This window comes from Hakea prostrata, chromosome 11, assembly GCF_041222555.1.
Source record: "Hakea prostrata isolate BN-2017 chromosome 11, UWA_Hpros_2, whole genome shotgun sequence".
Taxonomy (NCBI): domain Eukaryota; kingdom Viridiplantae; phylum Streptophyta; class Magnoliopsida; order Proteales; family Proteaceae; genus Hakea; species Hakea prostrata.
This window is the reverse complement of record NC_142610.1, coordinates 10266610-10286168: the sequence shown is the minus strand read 5'-3', so window position 1 is coordinate 10286168 and position 19559 is coordinate 10266610. Positions and strand designations below refer to the sequence as shown.

General features: G+C 37.8%; 1 protein-coding gene across 1 annotated transcript in view; it reads right to left on the bottom strand.

Annotated features, from left to right (window-relative positions):
- Positions 1 to 19559, bottom strand: part of LOC149000029 (protein transport protein SEC23 C-like) — a 35253-nt gene that overhangs the window by 9901 nt on the left and 5793 nt on the right. Inside the window, exons 3-8 of the mRNA XM_089140916.1 lie at positions 13731 to 13892; positions 8221 to 8363; positions 6376 to 6451; positions 6125 to 6300; positions 5952 to 6033; positions 2870 to 2947 (exon numbers count right to left, since the gene is read on the bottom strand). Coding sequence (XP_088997042.1) covers positions 2870 to 2947; positions 5952 to 6033; positions 6125 to 6300; positions 6376 to 6451; positions 8221 to 8363; positions 13731 to 13892 — 717 coding nt within the window. The remainder of the gene's footprint in view (positions 1 to 2869; positions 2948 to 5951; positions 6034 to 6124; positions 6301 to 6375; positions 6452 to 8220; positions 8364 to 13730; positions 13893 to 19559) is intronic.

The following is a 19559-nucleotide window of genomic DNA, read 5'->3' as shown; positions in this document are numbered from 1 at the left end:
GAGAGCAAGAAGATTGGTATTTGAAGAAGTTATCAAAGACCTAGTATGGGTATGAGAAGATTGAGAATAAAGGGGAATAAAGGTTCATGAGGAAGAGAACAAAGGAAGAGAAGGAAGGAAGAAGACAGAGGATACCATCAGTGATCAAAGATGTCCAGTTGCCAGCATCTCCTTAGGTTACCCTGTTTCCTACTTAACCTTTTTAGCTACTCTCTTTATTAGACCATAAACTAGGTAATGCAGGCCACACAATAGGTCTGCTATGGTGAGCTTAACAATGGGAGATTAAAAGGAAAGAGGAAATTGCAGGAGTTAGGGGAAGAAACGCACAAGGCACACCACTCTCAGATCTAGAGAATACTCAAGTTCTAATAAATTCACTATAATAATTGCTGGGCTACAAGCATGTACTTAAAGAGAAAAAAAAACACATATCATAGTTGAAGTTTGAAACTTAAAATAAAGCGCAACTCAAAGTCTAACTCTAACTCACTCCTATGTAGGAAAATTAAAACAATTAAAACACTGAAAATAACTGATTCAAACCCTTATTGGACCAAAAACACTTAAAAAATCTTGTTGGGTTTGTGTTTCTAAAGTCTAGGTTGTTGGTCCAACTAATCTATTAATACCAGTGTTGTCAAAGCATCCGCCTAGGCGGTAAGGTGGTTTTTCAATCGCCTTGTTTTGAACCGCTTAATTGACACTATTTTTTTGCTGCTTTTCTGTCTAAGCGCTACCATTTTGTTGCCTTGTGCACCTTATTGCCGCCTAGATACTACAGTAGCCATTTTTTTTTTTAACATTTTGAACATAATATTTTTTCTTAAAACTCTTTTTTTTTTTAAATCAAAGTTTATTCTACAAAGCAGTATATAAATTTAATAGCTTCGTCATTTCGGAATCAAGGCCCAAATTGCAAAGGAACTCCGAAACCCAAAGAGACATAGGACCTCTGCAAGCTCCGGGGGCACTGCCCCCACATCCTTGCCAGGGATCCCCTCCCACTCACCAGGGAGCAGGACCCCTGTGCCTGTCGGCAACAGAATGTGAAGCATGAGCCATACTCAACATCGAGAATCAATGAATCATTAAATGAAAAATGACTTGGAAAGCGGAATAATGAGATCTATTAATTTATCGTGTTGGCCTTGTTTGTACATAGACATTGTTATGATGCTTGATGAGATGAACTTATGTTTGTGTTTTTTTTTTTTTGAATAATTTTTCATAATTATGATTCTTGAGTGCTTTCTTTTTTGGATGAACGTGACTATTGAATGTTTGTTTAACTTATTATAGAAAGTAGTTGTATTGAAAAATTTTAACCCAACTACTTTGGTTGCCTTATTGCCACCTAGGCACCACTTTGTTACCTAATCGCCTAGCCGGAGCCCCAATCGCTTTGGTCGCCTTGCCGCCTTGACAACCTTGATTAATACTGCATCAACTCTCCTACTCTAGAAAGAACTCAACTACGATGAGTTCGAATGAGGTCTAAGAATGTCATTTAAATAAACTCGTCATAGAAGGTATGTACCAACAATCTTCTTGAGCTTGATAGATGGAAGATTTTTCCTAGGAGGAATTTCACCTTGATTCCACCATGTTGGAAGTAATATGTGTTTCCATATCCACGATACTTGGCTTTTTTGTCATACAACCATAGGCCTCCTAATAGAATGCAGCAAACTGAATGAGCATCACATTGTACCGGAAGAATTAGTCCACCAATAGAATATACAAGTAAACACCTTTTGTATGCTTCAAGGTCTGTGTTGTTCACCCATACAACCTTGTAAGGATTTGGCCAAAGTTTTTTCTTCAAGTCCAACTTTCAAACAAAAACTTCAGTGACAATGTTAGTGTAACTACCTAGGTCGACCACTGTATCACACAGGATGTCATTGCATTGCCTATTAGTTTGAAAAACATTATTCTGACACCAATCTGTATCTTCGTCATCAGGAACTCTATGCGTAGTCAAGAAGGGCCCAGTAACATAACAATGTCTTTGCTCATCATCACTCTCACCATTAAAATCGCACGGCTCTAGCTGGCTTTCAGCCACCAGATTGATTGTCTCTGTCGGCAGGTGCTCCTTCAGTGTAGGATACCAATTGATTAGGGCACCAAGCACTCTTATGTCCATACCTTTTGACATGAAGCACTGAATGGAAGAACGGTGTTTGAAACAAAGCTGATGTGGAGAATATAGTTGACTAGGCAATGAGGGTGCCATTGTTGAGCCAGACACTTGTGGTTTGTTGAAGGACATTCTCTTGGGAAGTATACTATCACCGATTGTAACCACTACCCCTATGAGAGGTGTTTGCAAAAGGTCCTTTGAGTGTATGGTCATTTCAGACTTTTTTCTACCTAATATGCGACTGATACAACATCTTCTATTGTGGAGTCAACTGGAAGCAAGTGCAACGCCAATCTAAGGATGCAAACTATTGCAAAACTGTGCTACAAATACTTCTTCATCCAAATCAAAATCACATAAAAACTGTGAAGGACTCTACAAAGAAATTTAAATTTGAGAAAAAGCAAGAAATGCAATTTCCTCATGAATCTGGACTAGTTAATGGTCTGAGTGGGTCAAGCCACGCAAGTCAGCCAAAGGAATCTGAGGCACACTGAGCGAGCTTTATGAGTATGGACAGATCAGTGAGGATTCTATATTGTAGACATTTGAAGATCATCAGATGGATGCTCTTGTAGTCACTCATCTACTCGAGGTAGTGAGTTTTGGTACAATACAGAAAATACAATTCCTAAAATGTGAGAGCCTACCACCAACCAACATTAATAACAAAGCATGTGGAGTTAGCTTTTAAGTAGCAGAGTGATTCATTTGCATTACCTCAGATTCCATTTTGAAAGAAACTAAGCGTGCCATTACCGCTGCAGCTGCTTCTTGGTCAAATCCAGCAATTAATTCCTGCATAAGAATGAATAATCAGTTGACAAACTGTATCTAAAAGTAAAAGCAGCCTTAGATATGGAAGAAAATGTTTAAATAAAAGCAAAAAAATAAAATAAAAATAAAAATAAAAACACAGCAGAGACCATACAAGACTAAATCTAACGGCAAACAGTCCCAAATAGTTTTCCGTCCATGGTAGAAAACAGAACACAAGAAAGAAAATGCCCAAAATAGAGGGGGGCAAGGATTGGGCTTTCTCAGCCATGTGTCTCTCATCCACAGCAATCTCAACTGTTGAACAGGGAATATTTTCCCAGAGTCAAGTGTAAACATTGCCTCGAAGTTTCACTCATTGATTTATTGTCATCCTTCCTTACAATGGCTCCCTAGTTTATAGTCATGCCTGCTGACAAAAATAGACGGTAAGAAATAGAAACTGATAGAAAATAGGAAGCAATGAAAATGGTAGCTAATTGGAAATTGAAGGCACTTAAAGGCCATGATATCTCCAGGTGTTAGAGACAAGATCTAGGACTGAAATGTATTTGACTGAAAACTCAACATAACTCTTGCAAAATCTCGAGATTCTGGGTCCTGTTTCAATATTTCAAAAATTTCGAGGGCCTGAGTGTAACATTTTACAAAAATTATGGGAGAGAATAATTGAAACCCGTTTGAGACACTTAACTACAATTACGGAGAACCAGTTTGGGTTTATGCCGGGAAGATCTACAACGGAGGCTATTTATCTAATTAGGAGACTTATGGAAAGGTATAGAGAATGTAGGAAAGACCTTCATATGATATTTATTGACCTAGAAAAAAACTTATGATAGAGTCCCTAGAGCGTTAATTTGGCAAGTACTACAGAAATGAAGTGTTGCAAGTAAATATGTAGATATAGTTAAGGATATGTATGATGGTTCGGTGACAAGTGTAAGAACAATGGGGGGACAAAGTAATGAATTCTCAATTTCAGTTGGGCTACATCAAGGATCAACTTTAACCCCATATCTTTTTGCACTTGTAATGGATGAATTAACCAAAGACATTCAAGATGAGGTCCCTTGGTGTATGCTTTTTGCTGATGATATTGTGTTGATTGATGAGACTCGAGTGGGGATTAATACCAAATTAGAATCATGGAGAGCAGCTTTGGAATCAAAAGGCTTTAAACTAAGTAGAACGAAGACGGAATATCTAGTTTGTAACTTTAGTCATGATCAGGTAGATGATGAGGTGGTGATAATTGATGATAAGGCGATTCCTCAAAGTGAATGTTTTAGGTACCTAGGTTCAATCATAAGTAAAAGAGGTGATTTAGAAGATGATGTTTTCCAAAGAATTAAAATAGGGTGGATGAAGTGGAGAGGTGCGTCCGAGGTCTTGTGTGATTAGTGTATTCCATTAAAGCTTAAAGGAAAATTTTATAGGATCATTGTTCGACCAGCTATGATGTACAGTGCAGAGTGTTGGGCTGTTAAAAAGAATCATATAGATAAACTCAGTGTGGCAGAAATGAGGATGCTAAAATGGATGAGTGGCAAAACTAGGATGGATAAGATAACGAATGATCATATTAGAGTTGGTTTGGGAGTTGCTCCCATAAGTGATAAGCTTCGAGAAAGTCGTTTGAGGTGGCACGGCCACATTCAACGGAGACCTATAAATGCCCCTGTATGGAGAATTGATATAATCCAGATTGAAGGAACTAGAAGAGCTAGGGGTAGACCTAAGATAACCTTAAGAGAAGTGGTGAGAAAGGATATGCATAGCTTAGGCCTAGTATCTAGCATGGCCTCAAACAGAACTAATTGGAAGGCAACAATCCATGTAGCCACCCCATTTAGTTGGGACAAGGCTTATTGTTGTTGTTGTTGTTGTTGTTGAGTGTAACATCTTACTATTATTATTTTTTTATTTAAGTAGGGTCTTGTCTTTGACCGAGACATTGAGACTTCTAAGGTCACTCCCAACCCCCATTTCCACCATTTTGAGCCATCTTGAGCAAGATCTTGCTCAAATCAAGGGAGGAAACTCGACAACATCACCGGCAAACATGTGATGGATGTGGATCGAGCCTCCCAACAGCAAGATTGAAGCGGTTTCTCTAGTTTAAGGTACCCATAGTTCTCTAAATTAGTATTTTTAAAAATTTATGTTCAGAACTTGTTCAATGAAAGATAATTTAATATATGTTGAACCTCGTGGGCCAATCTACGACCTCACTATGCTGATTTTTTTTTTTGAACATGCATTATTATTATTACTATTATTATTATTTCTGGTTTGACAAAAATGTTTTCTTACATGAGAATGTAAAAGAAATATGTGATGGATGTATTGTATGGTGATGGAATAAAAGCCTCTTGCCTCTATTGGAATGCTCCAGAAAATGTTGACGATCTTCTTAGCTTATTCCTGCTCATCATTTTGGAAAGCTGAAAGATTCTGCACTTTTAGAGGGAATGGATGTGGGTGGACATGTCCTTTGCTCGTAAGGTCCATCTATGACATGGTGGGGAAGCTCAGATATGGTACAACCATTTCTCAAAAAAAAACACTTTTAATCCTATATCTTTACAACAGAATTGGATATCCATCGTTTGTGATGTCAAAAGTAAACATTTTGGTGTCTTTCCTACTGTGATAACTCTCCAAGGAACAAGCTTATCGTTTCAAAAGCCTCCCTCCCTCTTCCCCTCGGCCCTTCATTCCCCACTGATGAGGGTTGAGCTTTGTTTCTACTAGGATTACCGGCTTTGTATAGTTATACCTTCTGTTAATTATTTCCCCCATCCCCAGCCCTCCTCCTTTTGTCATGCTTTTATTCAACCCAAGAAAAGAAACTGAACCACAAAAGGATGATGAAAAGATTTTTTTCAAATTCAGGCAGGAGTTGTCTAGGTACTAAAGTTTCCTCCTGAGCAGTAAGAATCAAGAAGAGATTTGATTCCAGTAAAGGGATATAACGAACCTGAGGTGAACTATAACATATAAATGAATATACTACAGGTACCTGTACGCTACCAGGTCCAGCAACCCATCTTCTAGCAAGTGTAGTAGCACGAATTCTCATTTGACCATTGCTGTGCTGATAACTGGATGAAAATATCTGTAATCTGTTAGAAAAGCATCATTATCCTTAAAGCTCAATGGAGTAGCTTATTTAAAAAGAATATTGTGACATACTAAGTTAATAATTGAAGGTAAAACTGATCATTTGTGGATGAACCAATTGCGTCTGGAGTTTCCTTTCTGACAATCTCAAATACCAAGCACAAAGATGTAGATTTGTCAAGACCACACATCTTCCAGGCACTGGTGCTTCCCTGCCCAACTACTGTTTCAGAGCATATAGGACCTTTCTGCAAAATTAACATTGTGAAAATCAGAATAGAACAGGGAATGTCCACACCCATGCCAAAGCTCTGGACACATACCTTTTCAAGAGATGCACAAGGACCTAGAATTCCCTGAACTTTGATATCCTTGGAGCAGCTTACTTCAAATATACCACTACGAAGAAGGATAAATAAAAAGAGAGTAAGGCATACACCAGCATTCCATTTCTAATTAAAAATATATTTCAGGCATGAATAAAAGCAGCGCAAAAGCAAGCAACAACGCTTTAACGCACAAACCTCTAATTGTGTGTGTAGGCATTTGAATGAGTGTGTGTGTGTGTGTGTGTGTGTGTGTGTGTGTGTGTGTGTGTGTGTGTGAGAGAGAGAGAGAGAGAGAGAGAGAGAGAGAGAGAGAGAGAGAGAGAGAGAGAGAGAGAGGGTTAATTCCTTGAGCACAAATGTTGGATGTAATGCCTACTGCGGTGGCGAGTCCCAGTCTGAACACAGCTGAGAGAACAAGAATCAGAGAGAACAAGAATCAGAGAAAACAAGAAGAGCGGAGAAGAAGGGTGGCTTTGGAATGAAGAAGCAACAAAGAAGCTCCCAAATGAAGGGAGATGGCAATGGCAGAAGATTCAGCAGAAAGGTTGGGGTCAGAAATAGACTGCGGAACAGGGAGTGAAGGAGAGAGAGGGCTTAGGGAGGGAATGGCAGAGCATTTATGTGAGTAGCCAGACCTTCCATAAGTTGCAATGGGGGTGGCATTGAGTTGAAGCTGACAGGCTGGATGAAGAAGCTGTTATTGTTGACAACCAAGAATAGGGAGAGAACAAGAGAGGGTTTAGTGAGGCGAATGGCAGAGCATTCATTCAAGTAGCCAGACCTTCCATAAGTTGCAATGGGGTGGCATTCAGTTGAAGCTGACAGGCTGGATGAACCCTTTATTGTTGACAACCAAGATGGAATGTGGCAGAGGAGAATCAGCTGACACACATTTTCTTATGAAAGCAAGACAATCTTGCCTTTTGGTCTTTCCATACAGGTAAAGCAAGACACCAAGAACCAAGCCTACCACACCTAGACCTCCACTACAAGAGAAGTGCAGGGGGAACCCACAGAGAGAGCCAAAAGAGGAAGGGTGCTGACTTTGAGGTGATTCCACTGGAAGAACTGATCCCATAGTCTGAGAAAGACTGGCTTTCTACCAACATTCCAAGCACTGCCTTCAAGCACTATCTGAAAACTTGAAGATGAGAAAATCAGTGTCCAATATGTATGATTCAAATTAGCCAAAGAAATACCATTGCTTGGTCAAAGAGGTTTGATGACGACAAAGGAGAGAATAAAGCCCCTGAAGTGTCCGTTTTTTGCCTCATGAACCAGGAGATCAGCTTCATAGAGGTTGCTTTAGAGGCACTGATAATGGTAGGGACGACATAGTGGAGGAAGCCTTCTACAAAGGGTAGGTGGTGGCTGGGAATAAAGGATTGACCAGGTTGTGGCACCACAGGGTGAAGGGGGGAGCCCCGGGGGGGTTCAGATCAGACAGGAAAGAGACATTTTACTTCCGCAAAGATTGCTGTGGTATTTGAGCGATACTCTATTTGTTAATAATTAATATGACAGCTAATTTTCTCCTGATCTTTTCTAAAAGAACACACTCTAATAAAATAAAGTCCATGAACACAAAGGTTCCACCTGCAAAATATAGATAATCACTACACGGACAGAGAATACACTGATCTCTGTCACAGTTCTGTGTGGGAAAGACACTATGTAACAAAAGAAGATATACTCCTAAAAACAAATATCTAGGGATATTCTAGCATGAACTGCGAAAACTCATAGAAGATATACTCTTAAAACAAATATCTAGGGATATTCCAGCATGAACTGGGAAAATTCATACAGAACATCAAGGAGAGCTAATTGACACCTTACTTGAATGAAAAATCGAGCTCGTTGCCATTTGACTGGAATACACGCTTCAGAGAATCCTTGAAAACAGAATGCCCAAAACTTTCTGCTAGCACAACAAGGCCCCCAGTTCTTTCAACTGCAACTTTAAGCTCAGCCACTCCCACCTGGAAATTCAAAAGAAAATGAAACAGATGTTAAGTTCAATATGAAAGGTAGTAAGTTCTTAACTGCCAACGTAATCTTTAACAAATCAAAGGAAATTGCTTGCCACGAAAAATATATATTGGTGAGAAAATGAAGATCTTTTTTCTTTCTTTTATTTTTTGAACTTTTATATACAAATAACAACCTCTATTGGAAATTATTTATTACTAAAAAAAAAAGAAACCCTACAAACATAGAAGATTTCAGTTAAACAATGGATTGAAAAGTTGATAGCATTTCGTCAAAGTTTGTAACAACTTTGTGCCACCAAAACAAGACACTACATCAAAATGAAAAGGTACCACATCTCAGTTAAAATCTCGAAAATTTCTTGAACATTATATATTTTCCTCCATAGTTAGCCCAAAATAATTCGAGGGAAACTTGGTGGGAAACTGGGAAATTTCGAGGAAACTTAGGACTTTTTTGTGCAAGTTTCAACATGTTTTAGGGAGTATTTCAGGGTGAGACTTTGCATTTAAGCTAATTAGAGTATAAAGAATACATTGGTTGTATTTTGCTAAAAAAATCAATGTATATATGTCATTCAATATATATAACAACAATGTAGAGTTGTCCGAGAAGTACACTATAAACTTAAGTACATAATATTCAATATATAATTTCTAACTTCAAACATCAAATACAAAGTAACTGAAAATAAAAGGATAGTACAACTCAGTGCCAAGAGGAGTGTCTCAGTGGATCCATCCTGTGAGTTGAGTAGTACTATGCATGTAACATCCTCTCCTTCAACCAAAGAATATAGACATCCCTTGACATTTTATGCCTATGGTTGTCAAGGTAATCGACAACTGTAACTTTATAGTCTAGTCATCAACATGCCTAAGATAACCAATCTGAGAGAATACGCAATTTGGATAAGGAAGTCCTGATGGAGGGGGTATTTGTCATGGTATTTGGGAAAAATGAAAGAAACAAAAAAATTGAAAATTTGAGAAAGCTACGAAACTTGCAGGAAAGAGTCACAGATTTTCACAACGTTTCCTAGGTTTCCACGAAATTTGGGAATTTTTTTTTCTCATGAACCAACTAGGTTGAACCAGGTTTCAAGGTTTTAACATGTTTCAACGAAATTTCGACAATTTCGATTGAAACTTGGAATTTTTTTTTGTCCCCTAGTTTTTCGTTTGGAGGTTCCAAAATGCGAAATTTCGCAAGTTTCGACCGAATTTTGTTCTATGGTTAGCCCCCAAGGAATAGAGTTAATATACATTGGTATGATCTATTTCATATATTCTAGACATTAGGGCGGCAGCAACAGGCTCAAGGTGGACCACCCTTTTCACATCCCTTACCTAACCCTACTTACCCTTAGCTAGGACCAGGCCCTACCTAGCCTTGACTTTAGGTAAGAAAAAAATCCTACCAATGCTGCCTTGGCCCACCCTCCTCAAGGTCAGGCATGGCTGACTCTTATTGACCATAGCCATGGTGTTTGGGAACCAAGATGCAAAGGGTAGAGTGTGTCGGCCTCAAACTTGGCAGCCCTAACTCAGGCACGGTTCAATGTCTCACAAGATCTCGCACTCATGAGACCCTAACAAGAGCTTTTGTGAGACCTCAAGATGAGACTTGAAGCGAAATGTAGAAACTTGTAATCCCAGTCGAGTTGAGATCTTGGTTTTGACAAAGATTCGAAAACGAGATTTCGGTCCAACCAGCTCCTTTAATACCAAATCTCAATGAGTCGAGTGAGATATCTCATCTCGACTAGACTTCTGCCCACATTTCTGTTTTTTATCTTTGCATTGATTTCTCGCCAGAAAAGTGCTTGGATCTCCCCCTAGGCTGCATCAACACTCCATTCAGCTCATCTACAACAACTAATCAACTAGGATCTAGTGATTTTGAAGCCACTCTTCAAGCAAGGCGAGTGTTCTTTCAACATTTTATTTTTGTTGTAAAAAACTATGTCCTAGATTAGGTGTTTAGAAATGGATTAAATGTATGTTGAGCATCTTTTCCCAATCTAGACTTTAATGGAAACAAAATTATTTTTCTGCAATTGATTTATTTTTAAAATTTTCTCCTTAAGAGAAGTGGTGAGAAAGGATATGCATAGCTTAGGCCTAGTATCTAGCATGGCCTCAAAAAGAGCTAATTGGAAGGCAAGAATCCATGTAGTCGACCCCATTTAATTGATACAAGCCTTCTTCTTGTTGTTGATTTATTTTTAAAATTTTCTGAATTATAAAATACATTTTGTAATGTTTTGAAAAAGTTTGCAATATATGTTAGATTCCATTTGAAGGGCAATAACCTCTTGAAGTCAAATTTCTCTTTTTATTCCTTTAGCATATTGGTTTCAAAGTTAGGGTCGAGTCGGAACTCATATATACACTTGCTTCCTGACAAGTAAAAGGTCAAAACTGTGTTTAGAAGTCCTAAAATAGGCTAAATACCTAATTTCAGCCCAAACTAAGCCCTAAAACTCACTGAAATGGGCCCTCGAGTTCACTTGAGTTGCACTAGGAAAAAATACCAGATCTCAGCTGAGATCACCGTCAAGATCTCGCAAGATGGCATATATGTTTGGAATGCATTCCATTTCGAGAGATTTGAAAAAGCACTACCTGGTTGAAAGGTTCTATTCATATGTTGTTTCTCAACGAAATTCTTTAGACAAAGACTCCGTTTTTAACTCTTTTCAATGGTAAGTATTCCTCAGAACATAGAGTGTGAATCAAGCCCATGATTGAATTGAAATTAAGATACTGATGCAAGTTTTTTCCTTTTGAATATGAGACACTTGGTTTTTTTGACTGGTCGAGATTTGGGTTGAGACCAAGATCTCAAACCATGAACTCAAGGTCAGAAATTACCAACTTAAACCTGCCTCAAGGCAAGGATCTTTTACTCCAAACCCTGTCTAGATGTGGGGTGCACCTTGGCATGTTCAAGCCATCAGAAAAATGCACCCATACTAGCTGTAGTTGGCAAATTATGGCTTTATCATGTCACTTTATTTTCAACAGGAAAAATATTACTTCAAAATAAAAAAAATAAAAAAAAGAGAGAAAAATATGACATAATTTAAGAGAACAATATTCCATTTTGGTTGGGTTTCTAAGAAAAGTAGCCCAATTTTTTGTTGTGGGCCACCATCAATATATGGTCCACCAATTATTTTATAATTTTTATTATCTCTTCCTACATGTCTATCTATATCTACCCCTATAATAATATTTTCTGAACTAATTCCTTTAACCAATTTATCCATGTGTTACCAAAATATTTTATTCTTATCTAATCCATTTTGAGGTATGTAAGTATGAATTATATTGATTACCTCTTTCGTTATCACAAGTTCCATGATTTTACAGTCATCATGGTATAAATTTCGGTCGAAATTACTGAAATTTCAACCGAAATATCCGATATTTTTGAAAACGTAACGAAACTCATAAGATTTCTAAAGTCCTTTGTTTCGTCCGAAAAGTACCAAAAATTTTCGGCACCGAAAAGTTACACAGGTTATAAAATCCCATTTTTCATGCGGAAACTTCAATTTTTTTTTTCTGTTTCACCATTTTTCCAGGTTTTGTCTCTAGAGATTTCCCCATATTTCGAGAAAAAAAATTTTACACTTTTTGCCACTTTCGTCCCTCCTTTCACTTGATTTGTGGAACTCTATTTCATTCAAACACTAGATTTGGTCCTCCGTTGGTGGGTTTTCTCAATACAGGCTCGGGTACTCATGTATTAATCATTTAATCCATTAGATTTAGTCATAGCATAGGCTCATAGCACAGTAGCAGTGCAGCACTTTTGTTCATTACTTGCGGCTATGTAATTGAAACTTGAAAGTTTTTAAGTTGTTGTAACTTGTAACCTGTAAGTTTTAAGTTCTAAAATCTAAGTTCTAAGTATCATATTTTGAATTATGTATCTTGGTTCTTGTCATATGGTGGTATATACTTCAATGTTAACTTTTTAGTTGTTTTGTAGGTAAAATAGTCATTCCATTGTGTTTATTATACCTAAAATAGGAAGGAGGCAAGAATCTAGACCATTTTGAGGCCATATAAGTCCTGAAACTGAAGTTCGAAACTTCAAAGAAAAATCCCAAATTAACTTGGACATTTCGGCCTTTGCTTGGGTTGAAATCTAGGTTTCGACTGAAAATTTTTCCTTGACAGTTTTTTACCCTTTCATGTAGTCTTGTAACATACAAGCTTACATTAATTCGTCAATCGTCTTATGATCTCAATTTTAAACTCTTACCCTTTCAAGTTCCCTTAGCAAAATATTTCTTCTAAGAAGAAATAAAATATGGCAAACTTCAACAGTTCTAATAGAGGCTATATTTAATTAACTACCAAATACAGCTAGTTAAAGAGAAGATCAACAGGACCCGTTTGTCAAGCCAAAGCAAAGAGAGAAAGGGGGGAAAATACACTACCTAATATAGATAGATAAAAAACAGTGATTCATGTGGGTTAGCCAGTCTTTAATCAGGGTTTAATTTGGTTTTTTATGCTAGAGAACCAAAAGGTAATCACAGATTAATATACAAGCTCAGGAAATAGTACTTAGTAAATGCTTTAAATGAAAAAAATAAATAAAAAAAGGGTTTAAGATTATGGTTGCATACTTGCAATTGGAAGATAAACAAAGTACAGTTGACAAGAGCCTTTTCCCATCTAAATGGGCTAGCTGCGTTTTCTTGTTTCACCTTCCAATACTATTCAAAGCCATGTATGTTGAAAAGCCAATGCAATTCTTATCTTTTCTCAACACTTTTTCAAGTCATTTCAGCCAACTCTCTTTTTAACTTGTCTAATCTACATAAATCCTCCTTAAAGGAGCACAAATTGTTGTTATTAAAATTTAAAAATGCCCACCCATCTTAAACAATTCACTTTCCACTTCTTTCCAACTGGACCCATAACTGCAGCTTCACACAATATTTCAAATCTCAATTAAAGGTAGGAACTTTTTATGCAATTTGACTAGCATAACACGGTAGAGAAATTGGATTGGGTTAAAAGACATCAAAATTAATGCCAAGAATAACAAGGATAGGTCATAGTCCAGATCAACAGGCAATGTGGGTTTGAATCCTTTTACCTGCGTGGAGCCACACACCTTGGATTTAATTGGCTTTCCACTTAAATCCCTGAAAGCCGGGTCCTGTGACTATGGGGCTCACAAAGACCTAGGGGGTAGCCGACCAAAGGCTTGGATACCCTCGTTTATTTATATTTATTAAAAAAATAATAAATAAAAATAATAATAAAAAGAAAGAAAGAAGAGATCCATGCAGGAGGGGGATTGAGGTTGGTATATGTCTAAATAATTACCTGGTCAAGAGCACATGCAAACAGATCAAGAACATGGCCTTGATTTACAAGTTGCTTCGAGAGCCCCTCATAGAACTTAACAGCTTTGTTATAGTAGGGAACAGAATCTTTATCAAGGTCCTTGTGAGAACGAATTGGTTCAGATAAATTCTTGGATACAATCTGCAAATTCAGTTTACATAAAGTACATATCAGAAAATCTTGCAGTCAATTATGAATACAACAACAGATATTCTGAACATTTATGAATACCCAAAACAATAAATTGCAGGCATAAAATATATTCAATATTAAGTATAAATAGGGATTCCTTTTCAAATGTCTACAGAAACAGATAAATGGGTACAGCAGTCAGGTAGACAGGCAAATTATACTGGATCTTCTTGGTAATTCTAATGCAAAAATTGGAAAGCAACGAATCCTACCCATCAAGGGTGGGGTGGGGTGGGGTGGGGTGGGGGTTTAGAAGGCCCTAATATGGAAATACAAACACAAAGCCTCAACTACTGTTTTTTCTTTTTCTTCATTTATTTATTTATTTTTCCCGCAGATCCTTGACTTCTTTTTTGCACTATTTGAGTTTTATCTACACAACAAATCCGGTAACAGAAGGGATACAACTTTTGGTCTATAGTTCCATTCTTACTTTGATTCTTACCTTGGCTTATACCATAGTTAAGTTCAGCCTGGTACCCACACCAGTTTCCAACAAATAAAACGACTAATATCAATGAATTATTGGGAGTATGACCATGTTTTGGAAAACCAAAATTCCAAGAAAATCCCAATCACTGATAAATGAAGATTGCAAGCAAAAGCGTATTCCTTATTGTGAATGTAGTGGATCAGATTCAAAAAAATCAAATAAATATGCCAATGCAAGATCAGATTTTCATGAAATGAACCTTCAAGGGAAAAAAGTAGATTACAACAACATGTTCCTAGACATACTCCTAAAATTTCAAATCTCTTCTTTGCGGAAGATACTTTTTTGTTTTGTCATGCCAGGATATTTTATCTATCAAGGCAATTTTGGAATTGTTCTCTGACCAGACTGGACAGGAAATTAACTTTGCTAGAAGTGGTGTCTTTTTCACCAAAAATGTCCGTACATGCATCTTTCGCTCTTGAGCATCAAAGAGATGTCAAGAGATGTTACCTATTGGGACCAGACTATTCCACCCAGAGCTTAATCTAAAGGTCTCCCCAATTTATTGTGAACAGAATGCATGATAAATTACTTGTTGGAAAGCTAACCAACTGTTATTTGCAGGAAGGGGTATTCTGTTACAATCGAAACTTCATGCTTTTCCATTATATCATATGCAGAGTTTTTTTCCTAAGACTCTCTGTAGGAAGCTAGATTCAATTTGCCAAATTTTCTGGCTTGGCACCCCCTGTGGGAAGTAAAAGATTAACTCTTATATCTTGGGATAGATGTTGTCTTCCCAAACGGTTAAGAGGAATGGGGTTTAGACAGTTGGAGGATTACAATCTTGCTCTGGTTCTTCAATTGGGATGGAGGATGCTTACTCACTACTCAGCATGACTCTCTTTTGGTCCAAACTTTAAAGGCTAGACTGCTAGAGATTTTAGCAAATACTCTCTTCGATCCTAAGGTACTACAGAAACAGGCTTTGTGGATTTAGCTTACATATCATTCTTCCTACTTGTGCAGGATTGGTCTTTAGATGCATTGGAAATGGAGAAGACACACCCTTCTGGTATGACCCCTGGGTCATCCCAAGCCAGGACCATAAAGTTGGAGCAGCTAGTCACAATTTTTTCTCAAGGGACTCTAGTGTCTCAGATATGGTTGGAGTTGGATCCCATTTGAGCCAGGATTTTCTTGACTCTATCCAATCCAACATTTCTTCTTTATCAGTTTCATTTAATCTAAACAGATCTTCTGATCACTGAATTTCTTTGCTATCTAACAGTAGAGAATTTTCTACCAAGTTAGCCGGAAAAGATTTGTCAAATTCGAAACTGTCACATACTAACTATGAATTTGCTGCATAGTGGAGGTTTTTTGGAAGCTCATCATGCATCCTAAGTTTAATCATTCCTTTTGGTTAGTCTTGAATGCAGGAACCTGGTTAATGCCATTGTATCCCACTGGTGATGTAACTAACCCAGGGTCTGGGTTAACCTCCAGGACATTTCTTTATTTGGAACGAGCAAATAAATAAGCTATCAAAGGGTTAGGATTTTATCCATGGTTGTCTTCGGTATGCTTTGGGATGATAGGAAGTTTATTGGTATCCTATGGGATAGTTTGGAGTGAAATCTTGGCTAAGTTTAGGTTAACAAGATTCCAGATGGGCGAAAGAATTGTCTATAGGAAGCTAGGGTAATGAATGGGATGAACTAGGGTTTGTAGGAAAAGGGATAGGATGAACTAGGGTTATAACAAATTAATACGGTATGTGTTAGAGTTTTGTCAAGGAGGTATGCGTTGGTTTTGAGATATGCAGGAGTACCCTAGAGCTGAAAGGACAGCCTGCGGTTGGGCCTTGCGATGGCTTAGGATCTTGCGGCTAGCGGGGTAGGATTCTTGGTTGAATCTTGAGGGATTCTTGAAGGGATCTTGGCTTCTTACTTCTCTTCTTGATCTTTCTATTTTCTTTATTTCTTTTTCTTCTCTCTTTCTCTTTTCTTCTGGTTCTTAAATTTCAGAACCGCCGCAGATCAAGAAGAGGGGCAAAAGAGAGAGAAAAGGAGGGGGAGGTTGCCGCAAGGTGTAGGGAGAAAGAGGGAGGGTGGGAGATGCTTGCAGTGGCAAGGGGAGGAACTGTGGTGACTTGCAAGGGGAGGGGAGGGAGTGGGGAGGTCTTGCAATGGGAAGGGATGGGTGTGGGAGTTCTTGTGTGGCCTAGGGAAGGGGAGAGAGGGGCTGGATGGAAGGCAAGGGGGCTGGGATGCACCTACAGGCTACAGGTGGAGGGATGCTGCTGTTTGCTCTTGAGTTGAAGATCTATGCTGGAATTTCAAAATACTAACTCGAAACCTTCAGCCCAGGCCATGAGGTGTCTTCCACAACTCCAAGCTTTAATTTCATTCAACTTCAACTGAATTACAAGGAGATGTGGGAGCTATATATAGCCTTACATAAAATAACTTGGACTTGGACTCAACCTTGAAAACCTAATTGGACTCTACCACAAGAAAGGAGATTCAAAATACTTGTAAACTTCTAACTACTTGTCAACTAGGACCACAAAAACTAGCAAAATAAAATACTAATTATCTAGTAGGAATTTGCAAGGGGATTCCAACCAGGACTCCTAATTAACTTAACCATGACATAAGCAATTAATGAAAATAAAATAACTCTAGACTCCTTAAGAGGTAAGGAATCTAACTAGACCTAGGACACCCAGAGGGATGTGAAAAATAACCAAAATAACCCCTATGGAATTTGGCCAGGCCTCGTTGCTGCAAGCCCAAGGGGCTGTTTTGGGCCCAAGTTTCGGGCCTTATTGGGCCTGCTGACCCTAGTTACATCAAGTGGACTTTGATCAACCCTACTTGTGTGTTTTGTGGAAATTGTGCCAAGTCCATCTGCCGCATTTTTATTTCTTGTGAATGGACTAAGCATGATTGGGGGCGGGCCCTTTCTCTCAAAGATTGAGAACTCCATTTCTCTCCCAAAGATCATTGATTCATCTCTACCAATCATCTCTCTCAAATCTGTCAGTTGATACACCTACTCTTCAATGGATGATCATTGTTCTTATTATTAATTTTTTGCTACTTTTGTGTGGTCTCTAAGGAAGCCACTGCTCACTGAACCCATGTGGGTCATTAGTCATGTGAATAGTTGGATTTCCAAACCTAAGTCGTTCCCTCTCTAAGGTGGGAGAGCATTTATGAGAATTTTGGGCCTATGTTACTAAAGAATGTATTCAAATGTGTTTTCTTCATATTTAGCTTCTACTCACTTTGCTATTTTAATAATACAACAGCAACAAAAAGAAGAAGCCTTGTCCCAACTAAATGGGGTCAACTACATCGATTATTGCCTTCCAAGCAGCTTTGTTTGAGGCCATGCTAGATACAAGGCCTAAGCTATGCATATCCTTTTTCACCACTTCTCTTAAGGTTATCTTAGGTCTACCCCTAGCTCTTTTAATTCCTTCAACCTGGATTATATCACTTCTCCATACAAGGGCATTTACAGGCCTCCGTTCAACATGGCTGGGCCACCTCAAACGACTTTCTTATAGCTTATCTTTTATCAAACCTACACCCAAATCCACTGTAATATGATCATTCCTTATCTTATCATTCCTAGCTTTGCCAGTCATCCATCTTAGCATCCTCATTTCTGCTACACTGAGTTTATCTATATGATTCTTTTTAACAGCCTAACACTTTGCAACATACATCATAGCTGGTCGAACGACGGTCTTATTTTAATATGTGCAGAAATTCTGAAAGTTAAAAAGATCAATGTGAATTTATGGCCTTTTTCTAGACAGGTGTTTCCCTGTTATTAGCATGGGGTGGATAGGTTCTGACAATCTTTGGAGGCCAAACTTGTCTGCATATGGCATAGGTCAGATTACGCACAAGTCTTCCCATGCCATATTCATGACATATAATGTAGTGGACAAGCTGTCCTTGATCACTTCCCAACACTTGATAGACCCAAATAGAGTTGGCCTATTAGTTTAACCCTGGCTGTTTTGTATATAATGAGGAATCGGGGATGGCCCAGTTTACTTAGTTTGGAAATGATCTTTTGTTACAATGGTTTCAAAATCATGCTTATGATACATTAGTACGTCTGGACTCGAATACTCGGGAAAATGTAAAGGGAACCACATTATGTAAATGTTTTCTTCATTAAATGAATTTTTTTATCACTTTTTTACTTTACAAAAAATAAAAAACTACATATTCCTAAGTTGTATTAAACTCATTGCAAGCTCTTGAGTCTCATGGGACAAGATATATAGAATGGCTCTAACAAACTTGCTGTCTTAAAGCTCAAGAACAGGAAAAACTGTGAAACACGATATATGAGCAACAGTTCAATTCAATTATGTAGTAACTGGGCAGTAGGAAATGAGTTTTATTATAAAGAAACTCATGGATAAAAGAAATTCAAATTGATAACTCCCTAGAGAAAGTGATATCATTTCAACCTCTTAAAGAACTGAAGCTTGTTAAAGAAAATGCCATATGTTAGAATGAGACAAGGGAACTTCTGCATGATTTGATTATCAAATCTCACAAAACCAGCTACAGACATTATCATCTAGCTCTATTTTGGATTATAACTTAGCCTTCTGACAATGCAGAACATCAGCGTAGGACATCCTAACTTCTTGGACTTCAAGGAAACAATTTGATGAAATTATTGTCATCCTTGATTGTGTGATTCTTTTTGTGTTTCAAACAAAAGTCACAAGAACTTTCCCACAATAATCTGAGTACAGATATGCTAGATTGTTTTTGAATGAAAAAATTTCATGGACTGGAGTGGACCCTACGTAAAGAAGGCTCTTCTTAAGCTTCAAGCCTTAGAATATTAAAAATGGTATGTGATAAAGAACATCCATATTCATATCTGGTATTAACTTTGAATAAAGGTACTCCTCCTAGAAGGGGAAATTGAATGAATTAAAGGTAAAACCATAATTTATTTAATTCAAATTTAGGATATCTGGCTGCTGAAGCCAGACTTGCGCCTTTCATCAACAGTTGCACTCATCCAAGTTGATAATTAACTGAAATACAGATTTCTCTTGATGTAGAGAACACTACTACTCTACAACAACAAAAAACAAGAAGCCCTGTCCCAACTAAATGGAAGGGTTA